We start from the raw sequence: 13537 nt of genomic DNA, 5'->3' as shown, positions 1-13537 counted from the left end.
TGACAGGACACATGTCTGGATAGGTGAATCCACTTCCGATAAGAAACCTTTTACTAGCGGCGTCACACTGAGCTCGGTGTTGGGACCCCTCCTGTTTGGTATATACTTCTCTGAAGTGAAGGCCACTATGGGGGCCCTCTGGCTTACCAAGTTAGCTGCTGACTGTAAGTTGGGAGCAGTCATTGAATACTCCAGCAATGTCAACATCCTAAAAACAGGCCTAAAAATGACAAATGACTAGTGGCAAAAACCATGGTCGGGGACTAAATGCTAAAAAATGATCAATCATACCCTTGGATTAATCGGATATCCCTACAAATTATAATATTAACATTGATAGCACACCCCTAAAAGTAGACCCAGTGATGAGGGACCTAGGAACACAGATAGATAGTAACCTAAACTTTGACCACCGGGTAGCTGTGGTAGTGAGGAAAGCTTTCTGTGTGGCTCAACTTATAAGTAAAGGCATGGCATCAAGATCAAAGGAATTCATAATGCCACTATACTCTGCCCTCATCAGGCCAGTAATAGAGTACAGTGCTCCTTTCTGCATGTATCTAACCAGGCACTTATATTAATTGGAGTGGCCCCAGAGGTTTCTCACTAAAACAATACAAAGTGTAAGACACCTGTCTTATGCAGACTGACTAAATGCTCTATCCCTTTACTCTCTCTCATATTGTTTATTGAGAAGGGAGTTATGCCTGACCTGCAAGTATTCTCTGATCCTGATAACAATGTTACATATTCGCAAGAAAAATTATACAAGGGCTACGCATTCCATGGACCTGAATCTTATTTGGGAAGGACACTCAGCAAACTCGGAGCTACATTATATAACATTAAGTATCCTGTTTTTTGTTTATTACCCAAACATAGACTGGGAGCATTACTCTAGCTCCAACACCCTAGCCCAAAGGTTCCTAGAATTTATAAACTCAAATGCTATGGAACAACTTGTTACCACGCTCCCACAAGAGGGGAAAACATACTGGACCTGATCATCACCAACATGGGGACACTATGCTCCAGACCAGAAGTGTATCCCTCACTGGTAAGATCAGACCATAAACTAATCTCACTGGATATTCACATCCCGACCCCACCCCCTGCCCAGAAAACCACAGTGAAAAACTTCTCTAAAGCAAATTTCACACGCCTCAAAACCGAGGCGAAATCCTTCAAAGCCCCCGGGCCTGTGGAAAATACGGCCCAGACTGCAGAATCCTTTATAAACGCATTCTATGAACACCTTCAGGAATGCATGGATCATGCAATCCCAAATAAAACCAAGACCCAATCCTCCAAAGGCAGACGTCCTGTCTGGTGGACCCCAGCCATAAACAAACTATACAATAGAAGGAGGAAGCTACTACATGATAGAGCAAAATCCCAAAAAGGGAAGGCATCTCTGATCAGTATTAGCAAAAAACTACGGGCACTCATAAAATCGTCTAAGGCCAGCTTCGAGAGAAAAATTGCACAGGACACTAAGGCTAATCACAAGGCTTTCTTTAGTTATGTTAGGAACCTGGGTGGGAATTCCCAGATATGCTCAGAATTAGTCCAAAATGGCAAAAAATACACCGAGCCCACAGACATTGCCAACATCCTAGCTGACCAGTTCAGTGCAAACTTCTCCCCCCTCTCCCCACCAAAAGGGCAAATATCTATCCCAACAGAGTGCTGCCCCTCTGACATCTCAGATGCTCAGGTAAGAGCCGCCCTCTCCAAAGCAAAAAACACAGCATCAATGGGACCAGATGGTGTCCCGGGCTGCGTCCTACATGAACTCCAAGAAGAGCTAAACCCAAACATAAAACTACTGTTCAATCTTAGCCTTACTACAGGATATGTACCCAAAGAGTGGCGTACAGCAACAGTGGTCCCTCTCCACAAAGGTGGTGCCTCAACGGATCCTGGAAACTATCGCCCCATAAGCCTGACTAGCCTGGTCTGCAAAGCTATGGAAAGGATCATCATGGACCTCATAAATAAAGATATTGGGGACCTACAGACACTGGATCCTACCCAGTTTGGCGTTGTTAAGGGCAGATCCTGCCTCTTAAAACTGGTCGATTTCTTTGAAACAGTCACCAAGGCCATTGACGAGGGGAAGGTGGTCCACACAGCCTACCTGGACCTCGCAAAAGCCTTCGATACAATACCCCACTCGGGCATTATAGATAAGCTCACCAGCTTAAATATAAACCCCTATGTCACTTGATGGGTTGCAAACTGGCTCAAGGACAGAACCCACATGGTTAGAATTGCTGGAGCCATGTCAGACTCCAAACCAGTTACAAGTGGCGTCCCACAAGGCTCAGTCCTGGGACCTCTCTTGTTCGGTATATATTTCTCGGTACAGGCCAACACGGAAGGACTGTGGCTGACCAAGTTCGCAGATGACTGCAAACTGGGCGCCATAATCAACTCTCCAGCCGACACAAGCATCCTCCAAAAGGGCCTCATAGAAACAGACAACTGGTGCCAGAGCCATGGCCTCAAGCTAAACGCCAAAAAGTGTATAGTCATCCCCTTTGGCAAAAACAAAGTGCCCACAAATTACCACATAGGTGGTAATCCATTAAGTACAGAAGAAGTCATTAGGGACCTGGGGACCCAAGTTGATAGCAATCTCTCATTTGACAACCACGTGGCCAAAGTGGTTAGGAAAAACATTTTATATAGCCCACCTAATCATGAAGGGATTCACATCTAGATCAGGGGAGGTCATCGCCTCTTTACTCATCCCTCATCAGGCCCATAATTGAGTACAATGCCCCTTTTGGGATGTACCTTACCAGACACCTGCAGCAACTGGAAAGACCCCAAAAGTACCTCACCAAGAGGATCAAAGGGCTCAAACAGATGCCATATGCTGCCCAGTTAAAGAAACTCCAGCTCTACTCAGTGGCATACCGCCTGCTCAGAGGCGATCTGTGCCTGACAGTATAAAGCCATGTCCAACCCGGAATTAATGGACATGCTGCACCTCAGAAAATCCAAATCCCATCAAGCTACGCTCAAGAGACTTGAACCTCAGCACTGAAATAAATAGGACATGCTGGAGGGACAGATTCATAACCCAGAGGCTCCCTTCACTCTGGAATAAAATCCCAGTCCAGGTTAGGCAGAGTCCCACATTGACTCTCTTCAAGAGGAATCTTGATGAGTGGATGGGAGATCGTAGGTTTACCCCGGCTATCACTTCTGTCTCACTGTTAGACAGAGGCACAGTATACTAACCTCAAAAAAAGGCATAGCAAAATTAATTTAAAATGGGTGGCGAAAGCCAAACACACTCTGGCTAGGCTTATAAATGCCCTAGGGCAGATAGCCTAGTATGAACCTATAAACCTATGAACCTATTTGTGACTCTAACAGAACTTGCCGGAGAAACCGATTCTTATCCCAAAGGCTACCTTGTTTATTGCATAAACTTCCCATGTTTGAAAAACAAAGCCTGTCCCTCACTCTCTTCAGAAAGAATTTAGGTAAAGGATGGGGGACTTTAAATTAACTCCAGGGGTACTGCTTATGTCCCTTATGGACAGAAGCAGTCTATAAAATTAATCTGGGCTCCAACACCCAAAGACTCGTTACCCTGATACTATTCCATCTTATATATGGGGAATTAGGATATAATATTGTCATATCTTGAGTATTATTGGCTAGGCTTGTAAAGGCTTTTGTGCCATTAGCCTAGTAGTCACCTGTGAACAATCTCACTTTATAAGCATCTTACATTCAGTCAGAGCAAAGCATTGTGGCAGACAGGCAGAGCAGGACTACGTCAGACCCTCATAAATGGAGAATTGAGTAAGTGGGACTTTTAGGTTTTGAGCCAGCTGTGGGGAACACCTTTGGTAGATCTCTTCACCTCCATTTACAACAAACAACTGTCGAAATTCAGCTACAGGACTTCTTGTAAGCAGGCTTGGAAAACCAGATACATTCTTATTTACTTGAACAGCAATGTTCCTGTGTGCTTTCCCACCCTTTCCTCTAATCTTATCTGATATCTAGGGTCATTCTGAAGATTCAGAAGGACTCTCCAAAGATTGTGGTAACTTCCTTCTGGCTCATGCTACATTGGTTGTATCTTCTTTTGACAATGACCAAGGGCAGTTACTACAAGCTTCCACCAAACATAAATGTCTAAAAGGTAATAAAACTCTACCATCCAGGCAGGCATTTGAAGTTTTTTTTAAGTTGGAGTGAATCAAACAACTCTTGTCATATGTGAGTATGTGTTCAGTCTGTGAAGATGTGGAACAGATAAAAGAGGCAAATAAAGCTACTATTGGGTAACTATGTATTAATAAATGAAAACAATTTTCTAGTTGATACCAAATTTCTTTAAAGGCTAGTTTTTTGTCTGGTTTTACAGTGTTTGCGTGAGATATTGTCATCTGACCTTTCTTTCTCTTCTGTCAAGGTTTGTTTGTGAACCATTTCTGCATGTCTGCTTACGGATTCCCATCTTTTAATGCATTACAACATCAAGATGTTTTTGAAAGGGGTTCTGCATGCCAGTCTACCAGGTGTCTTCTCCTTGGGATCTTAATTTTGTTTCAGAAAAATTTACTCTTGTTTCATTTTAACCAGCGCATCGGGCTGATTTGAGGTTCTTAATATGGAAAACAGTGTTGCTGACTGATCTGATTTCTGCGAGAAGAATGTGTGAGTTGCATGTTTTAATGGTGGGTCAACCTTATCTAATTTTCACAAAGATAGGTTTCTTTGAGAGCTAATCCTCCTTTTATGTCTAAAGTGGTGTTCTGTTTTACTTTGTCAAGCTTATTCATTCCTCTCTCTTCTTTCAATAACCTAAAAATGAGGGAGAAAGGATTCTTCAGACAACTCTGGTACTATCTTGAGAGAATCAAACCTTCAGAAATTCTGATCAGTTATTAATTTCTTAGTAAGGTAAGTAAAAAAGAAACTTGTATCAAAACAGTCTGTTTCTAAATTCTTGTCCCATGCTGACTCCTTTTGTCATTCTCACCATAATGAGTGTGCTCTAGGCAGGGTGAAGGCATATTCTACTAGGGCATTGGCTACATCCATGACTTTTTGGAAAGTGGTGAACTATAGACTTATTCTAGAGGCAGCAACTTGGTCCTCTTTTTATAGTCTTACAAAGCACTACAAACTAGATTCATTTTCCATGTCTAGAGCAGACCTTACTATATAACCATTCTCCTAGGGCTCCTGGACCCCCATTATTCCTCCTCCTCTCAACTGTTACAAGTTGTTCTGCTCTGTAAGGCTACTGCAGCAGTGATCAAATGATGAACAGTAGTACAGTTTTGTAAGTAAACTTACCATAACAGTAGATATTCAAGTGAGCACTGCTACTGTAGCCTTTCCCTCTTTCCATCCTCCTTATTTTTTATGTTTTTTTTTTTTTACCAGGATGTAGATGTTGGATTTAACTTTCTTAGCATTGTCCTCTTTAAAGGCAGTAGCCTCCCTTTTTCAGTTGTCATGAATGTTCTGAAGGGCTTGGCACCCAGACTACTGATTTTCTACAGCTTTGCACAAGTTTTCAGTGGTCTGTGTGCATGGAAAGTGCCCATAAGCTTTGGACAGGTGTATCTTACAGAGGATACCAGTGCTTTGGAACAGGCTGCCCATCTATGTAAAACAGAGCTCATCTCTGTCTATATTCAAGCATAATTTGGATCTATGAATGAGTAATAGAGAATTTACTTCAGGACTGCCTCCTCTATTACTAATGGATGGAGGGTGCTAAATGTTTTATCCTACACATGGGTCCCTCAAATTAAATATGGTATGATCCCAGTTATTCTCACCAAGGGTATCGTACAGTTATCAGCCACAGAATAGGTAAGGCCAATGGGTAGGGTTAATTCAAGCACCAAAAGGGAAATTCGTTAGTCTGAAAATGGCCCACAAGGGCAGCTAGCCTACAACTTGCTTATGAACCTATGGAAGCTGGTTGGCTGTTATGTCCTGTGCAGGATACACCCGTATAGCTAAGGCTACTGCAGTAGTGATCATCTACTATTACGGTAAGTTTACTTACACAGCTATACTTTCCCTTGGTGAAGAAGACTCACATGGAGCAGCCCAGTGTGAACTTTATAGCTCTGTCTTGTTCCAGGAAGTACTGATTCTCATTGGTAATGCAGATAGCCAACGAATCTTTGTTCTTCTTGACATAGGAAATGCATTTGCTGGAACATAGCTACATTTAAACCTGAACGGTCTCAGTCTGATGGCAACTGCTGTTCCTGTCTGATATCTTTTCTCTTGTATGCTTACTGTCCTAAAAGAAGCCAGGAAATCTTGTGCAAGGAAGGTACCTGATGAAATGAAAATAGTTTTCCATTTCTGCAAGAAAAAAAAAACAGATTATGTACTTGTTCAGTCATTTCAGTTGGCTATTTTTAAGACAGGTGTGCTCTGTTCCTCTATAAAAGTGCACGTTTGTGTTAGCTTGCTTCCCTTTGCTTCCTTATTTGGCAAGGGACGCATTAGTTAAGCAGTTTGTACAGGGTGGGAGTGGTAATTCACCTGCTACGTCTCCGAAGTTTATCCCTTCCCCATGAAACTTGAACTTCATTTTGGAACAGCTGAGTGTGGGTTACTTTGAGTTGGCAGTCTCAGTGCCAATGAAGTTTTTGCCCTGGAAGACCATCTTATTACTGGTAGCTACATCTGCCAGAAGGCTGTCTGAGCTGCAAGCACTGTCGATAAAGCACCTTTTCAGTCTTCTGCAGTGATGGTGTCAGCCCAAGGAGAAACCCTACTTTTATACCTAAAAGTGGATTTATAGATGCTCCTTGACTAGTAAGTCTAGTTCGGTGATGGCAAACCTTTTAGGCTGGGCATGGCAAAAATTCGGAAAATACTTAACTTGACTGTGCTGGTGTGTCAACCCCCCCCCCCCCAAATAAATAAATAAATAAGTAAATTAAAAATAAATAAAACAGCTTAGATCTCAAATACATGGGGATAAATCTCAACAGAATCAGTGACAAATCTAGAAATAAGAGACATGAACAGTTTTAAGCTACTAATACTGTTAATTTGAGATACTGACAGAAAAAATGAATGTGAATTAATATACATTTTCTGAAGTAAAATAAGTGTATATATGTAATTTGTCATTAAGTGTAAAAAGTCACCAGTTTTAAGAGAAGAATTAAGGGGAACTGTTGAGAGGAATGTAAAAGAGCACACACTTAGAAATACAGACTACTTGCCCTTTGCAGAAGTGTAATCACGAAGAGAAAACAGCGTCAGCACTGTCCTTTGCAGACTGTATTGAAACAGTATACCGAAACAGTCTTTGAGATTAATAACTTCTTTGCTTCTGCAGCAGTGTTGTTGAAGTGGCTCCTAACGCAAAGTAATTCAATTCCTTTCACACGAGCAATGAATGCAAAAGCAGTTTCTTTGGTAACTCAGGTGGTGGTGAATGCTGGTGTGTCACCCAAAATGTTGTGGCACGTCACCTTTGACACACGTGTCATAGGTTCACCATCACTGGTCTAGATGCTACTCGTCTTCCCAAAACCAGAGAAAAAAAGAGAGAATCCTACAAATGGTAGATGAGCGTAGGCAATAGTGATACTACTTTGATAGAACTGAGTCCATCTGGCAAATGAATCAGCTGTTTTTGCATGAGGTAAAAGGGAAGTTCCTTTTACTAATCAGAAAGTCTCCAAGTTGTTGTCAGTTGCATTGTCTTATGCTGTGATAAATGCAGCCCTCTACAGAAATGTGTGAGAGCACAATCCACCAGAATAGCTTATACCATGGCAGGCTTTTTCAGACAGATTTCAGCAAAGGCCGTTTTTGAGGTGGAGATCTGGTGATCCATTCATACCTGCTCAAGCATTATAAGCTGGATGTCCAGAGGCAGAGTAGGGTTTGCAGTGACTGCTCTCAAGTGCATCCTTTGTGGGATAACACCAAGGAGGAGGGAAATATACCACTGGTCTTTGGGGCAGATAAGGGAGTCTGTTTCTTAGTTGATATGCATACTACTGCAATAATAATCTTACAGTAAACATAATACAGTTGTATGAGAGCTCACCTTTAGTGTAGATGTTCAAGTAGGGTCTCTGTTGCAGTCCCCCTCAGGACCCCATCCCCTTTTCATTTCCTTTTGCTTAATGAATTCTGACATTGCAGGGCAGGTTACTGGAAAGGAGGGGAGTCTCAATGTTTTTTTGCTGAAAAATCAGCTCTTCTGCAGAGAGAGCATGGCCTCTGTAGGTCTTTGCATGTGAAAAAAAGAAGGTGGCATAGACCAGTGCCCCTTTTTATCTAGGATGCAAGAATGCACTTCATCTTGAGTGGATGTTGGCTTGTTTCCTGACATATGCATAGCTGCTGGAGTCAGGCCTCTTGGACAGATGCCATACTGTGGCTGATTTCCATATTATGAATAATACTACTGCTGCAGTGATCCTACTTGAGAAGTTTCTCATAGTGCTGTACTTTCCTCTTTTCTTCTTCTCTTTCCAACTTGTGTGTTGCAATCTGTAGTAATAAAATGGTAGCATTGGTGCAGTAAAATTTATCCTTCCTCTTATATTTATTTTTCCTTTTTTAGGACCCCTATTGTGAGTGGCAGATTAGCAGCAACAAGAAAGGGGACTTTTTATGCAGCCGACGGGGGAGGTTACCAGGAGCTATTCGCTATCCTGGAAATTGTCCCAAGCTGTGCAACCAGTAAGTTTCCTGTTCTTTTTCCTGTGGTTGTTAGCTGCCTGTTATGGGTACTTATATTATCTTTGAATGTTTTTCAGGCGTGCTTCATGTGGAGAGTGCCTATCTAACTCAAGTCAGTGTGCCTGGTGTCAGTCTTCCCAGACCTGCTTCTTCTTTGCTGCCTATCTTGCCAAATATCCTTATGGAGAATGCCGTGATTGGTATGACAGGTGAGAGGGCAATCAATTCTGTAGTTGTATGCACTGATTTTATAAATTTACTTGTTCTTCTGTGGTGATTTGATCGGATCAAGAGTGCCAGAACTGGTGAAAAGTATGGGTGCTAACAAATTTAATAGTTAAGTTGCTGTAACTATTATTTTGATGTGGATGTTCTACTTTCACATTGGCCACTGTGCAACTTACCTGATCAGAAGTACTTCGGTAGGATAACTGCAGAAAGGGTGATGAGTATGTCTTTTGATAACTGTATAGTATATTTTAACTAGTGTAACATTTGTTTATTTTTTAGAAGGTGCTCTGATTAACATAATCATAATTCACTAGTCATTAAAGTGTATGCTTAGTAAGGAAGGTGTGTTTTTACAATGACTGACCTAAGTGTGGTTGTATAATAGCATGATTGGCTAGAACAACAGAATAGGTAGGTAAGTTTTTAGGTAACATTACTGAAGGTGTCTGATGGTAAAAATCAATGGATACCTTCAGACATACCATGTGAAGTGCTATAATTGCTGTCAACTGGGTTTCTGTTTAAATGACTGAGTACAGTCACAGATGTGATGACTGTAGGCTGCTTACTTTACTCAGAAAATGCAGTTATTATCATTAGTTTAACCCCTTTACTGTTGATTATTTTCCCCGAGAACTGTCCCCAAACAACTCTGACTGTTTTGGGCTAGACTCCCCTACATATAAAATGCCTGCATCTTCAAGACAGTAAATTCTTTTGCGAACATTTCAGGTAATGTTACAGGCATACTTGCCTATAGCTATTTCTATATAAAGCATGTACCTTCTTGAATTTACATTAAAAATTGTGTTTATTTTTTATACTATGACCCATGTAAATAATAATGTCACTTTTATACAGAAGTGCATATTTTTTTAGGGCTGAAGTCACAGTAGTAACATTGTATGTTAGTTTTGGTAACTTTTTCAGTTCTTTGAGAAACACAAAAAAGTGTACGTTGTTTTCTTCAGTTTTTGTTGTGGTTTTGTAATTTCTGGCTTGAATTTTACTTTATCTTCAAATACTAATACCCTTCTACTATTTTAAGATATTTTGTTTTTTGATATTTTTAACATGCTTATTGAATTATCACTTAAGACATAGGCAAACATATATTTATATAAAAGAAAACAATCATGTTAACATGTTCAGTTACAAACATCATATAATCGCATATATTCTTTTATACAGCTATCTTCAATCCAACATTGCATAAATTGCTTAATTCCTGCCTTCCCTTAAACCTAACTCCATATTCAAAACATTTTCTGCAAGTATTGTTGCTATAGTTTCTGTTTTTATGTACTTTACTCGTACCATTCTGTAAAGGTCTCACTTCCAGTCTTTTCTCTGTTACAATACACGCTACTACAAATGCAGATGTTTTAGACTTTGATTTCCATTTACTAATTGCTTTTTGGCAGCCATCAGAATTAAACGTAACAAGGCCTTACTATATATGTAGGCATTTCCAATCTAGTGTCCCAGCTCAAAAGAATAATTTCCTTAGTTACACCCATTTACTCACCCAGTATTTGTGACAGAGTGCTGTGTAGGGAATTTTTTAAGTCTGCCAACTCGTTATACTTCCAAAATGTATGTTACCAAGTTACCACTTTCCTCCCCATGACACCTCCAACATTTGCCATCTACCTGAGGAAAAATTATTTGGAGTCTGTTTGGAGTATAAAAATACCTATGCAAACACTTCCAAGCAAAAAGGAGGCATGCATATGTCCTCCCATTGTTTCCTTGTGAATTGCTTATTCATTCTGTCTTCCCAATCCTTTCTAACTTCCTCTAATCGATTCTTGTAATTATCGTGTAGTATTTTATACATCCTACTAATTATATTTCAAGATATTGTTATGATTTTTTTCTCTGAAAAAGGCACCTAGGAGCGCAGCCATACATTGCAGATTGTGTCTATTTAACATTTAGGAAAAGTGTACAGTAGCCTCTCAAATGTATGCACACTTGTCAGAACAACTAAAATAAACATATCCTTGAAAAAATGTGAAATTCACTTTTGTTGTGAACCAGATGACAAAAACCCAAATGCATGTATTGCATAACTGCTGGCATCTAGCAAGTGTATTGGTGAATCTGTTTTAAGTATTGTAGCAAATTTCTCAGAGTAATATGCCATGATCCTCCCCTACAAAATGTACACTGTTGGATGATTCTGGGTATAAAGACAGGAACACAACTTTATTTTCATGTAATGTATTTTACTGCATTTAAGTTGTATTTTTTTTTTTGAGGAGTGCATAATTCCAATGAGAAAAACTCCCTGTTTAGAAGGAATTTTGTTTGTGTATCTGTCTACACACACAAATATTTATGCATATATATTTGTGTATATATATATATATATATATATATATATATATATATATATATATTTGTATGTGTACACACACACACACACACACACACACACACACACACACACACACAGGTAGAGGTTTATACTAGGCTAATGACTAGCTATGCAACCCAACCCATTTGCATCCCCTTGTACCATGTGCATCTTAATTGGGGGCTATATTTGTCAGGAAGGGTATGTTTTGTTTGAAGGTTGCTAAAAAGTTATGTGGTGGGCTATGGTAGTAGGGAATTTTTACTTTCTGCTATTGTCTGTATTTGGGGGCTGTTCCGGGGATTAATTTGCAACTTCCCATCCAGTGGTCAAGGTTATGTTTGAATATGGTTGGGGAGGGACTCTGCTCCACATGAGAGCCTATTTTAGAATATGGGGATCCTTTGAGTCACATGGCTTTCTCACCAGCATGTACTGCTTATGTTGCATTAAAGTTCATATCCTTGCATCTGGTGTTTCTGGTGGTGCTCATTTTGCAGATATGCAAAAGCTCCATCAGTGCTGGATCAAAGGCTGCTTTATATGCCAAACACAGATCACCTTTCCACAACCTATAGGGGACCAAGTAAAGACAGGGCTCTAAGGTGATCTGTAAAGGACAGTGTGGTAATAACATGGCTGCTCTTGGTGAGAAACCTCTGAGGGCATTCCAACTGTTCAAATGCGTAGTCAGTGACATGCCAAGTGGGACATTGTACTCAGTGATGGGTCTGATAAAGGACATGTAGAGTGGTACTATAACTTCCTTGGGCCTGGATCCCATACCCTTACTTATAAGTTGGGAGATCTAGAATGATTTTCTTACTACTTTGGATATGTGTTGGTCAAAGGCAAGATTACTGTCTACATGTGTTCCCAGATCTCTAATTAATGGGTCAAGCCTTAAGGGTGTCTGATCAATGGAGTAGTTTGCTCGAGTAGACATTTTCCTAAAACGCACTGTAATGCACTTCTGTATTGAGTTTTAATCTGTGGCTTTGACACCAGTCATTTGTCTGTTAGACCGTCTTGCATGATGTTAGTGTCAAGGGGGAATATTATGGTAGCTGCCAATTTGCAGTTGTCTGTGAACTTGGTGAGCCAGAGGCACTTGACATTAGTCTTGAGAAGTAGATGCCAAACAGGAGTGGCCCCAACATGGAGCCCTGTGAACCTGCCTCTTGGTGGAAGTGGTCTCAGCAATCCTGACTTCTTGGATCCTAGCTATGAGCCAGCTGGCAATCTGGTGAGTTGTATAGGGATTTATGACTAGTTCGGTGGGTTTACCCACAATATCTGAGTGGGGTATTCTGTTGAACACCCTAGCCAGGTCTAAGTAGACAGCATGCACCAGTTTTCTTTCATCTATTGTCTTGGTTACCTTCTTATTGAAGTCTACCAGGTTAAGTAGGTATAACCTTTTTTGACAAAAACAAACTGGGATGGGTCCAGTGCCTGTAGGTTGCCAGTGTCTTTGTTAATCATTTTCATGATAATTCATTCCATTACTCTGCATATTAGAATAGCCAAACTAATTGGTCTGCAGTTTATGGAGTCAGTTGATGGTCCATCCTTGTGAAGGAAATAACCGTTGCCATCCTCAATTCACTTGTTACGTAGCCTGTTTTGAAGCTATAGTTGAAAAGTGACACAAGTGATCCTGATACGCAAAGTGTAGGCCATCTTTGGCAAAGCAATGTGGTCTGTTGACCATGTCCTTCCAGGCTGACAGATATGTCAACACCAGAAAATAGCCTGTATAGGCACATTTCCAATTGTGGTATTGAGCATTCTTTCAAATTTGGCATTATAGACCATGTTAAAAGTAATCCTAGAGGAGGGAATCTTAAAAATTACCTGGCATATAGAGAGTTATGGTGGCAAGTATATACTGATGCCACCACACCACCAGGGGTCAATGATAGTTTGAGTATTAAGCCATTATTATTGTTAGAGTGAAGGTAACACTTAGATATTTACATCTTACACCTATTATTCCGTAGTAACATAACAACGTACATTAGTACACATTAACAACAGGTAGGAAATTATGAGATATATTCGCTAGCATTATATGTATATATTTTATGTATTTATCATTTAACATATTTTAATGCCATTGATTGCAAGTGGATAAATTTTAACATAATGTTTATATTGATGTCAATTGTTTTAAAGGCTGTTTTGGCGCCTTTTTTACTATTTAAATGAGTAGCAGATACATCT

The 13537-nt window shown here is 40.3% G+C and overlaps 1 protein-coding gene across 1 annotated transcript in view; it reads left to right on the top strand.

Annotated features, from left to right (window-relative positions):
- Positions 1-13537, top strand: part of MEGF8 (multiple EGF like domains 8) — a 1779602-nt gene that overhangs the window by 420426 nt on the left and 1345639 nt on the right. The window contains exons 15-16 of the mRNA XM_044079419.1: positions 8600-8718; positions 8796-8927. Of these exons, the coding sequence (XP_043935354.1) occupies positions 8600-8718; positions 8796-8927 (251 nt within the window). The remainder of the gene's footprint in view (positions 1-8599; positions 8719-8795; positions 8928-13537) is intronic.

Source organism: Protopterus annectens, chromosome 8.part0, assembly GCF_019279795.1.
Source record: "Protopterus annectens isolate FY-2018-M chromosome 8.part0, PAN1.0, whole genome shotgun sequence".
Classification (NCBI taxonomy): Eukaryota; Metazoa; Chordata; order Ceratodontiformes; family Protopteridae; genus Protopterus; species Protopterus annectens.
Note: the sequence above shows the minus strand (reverse complement) of the source record. Positions and strands in the feature narration are given on the sequence as shown.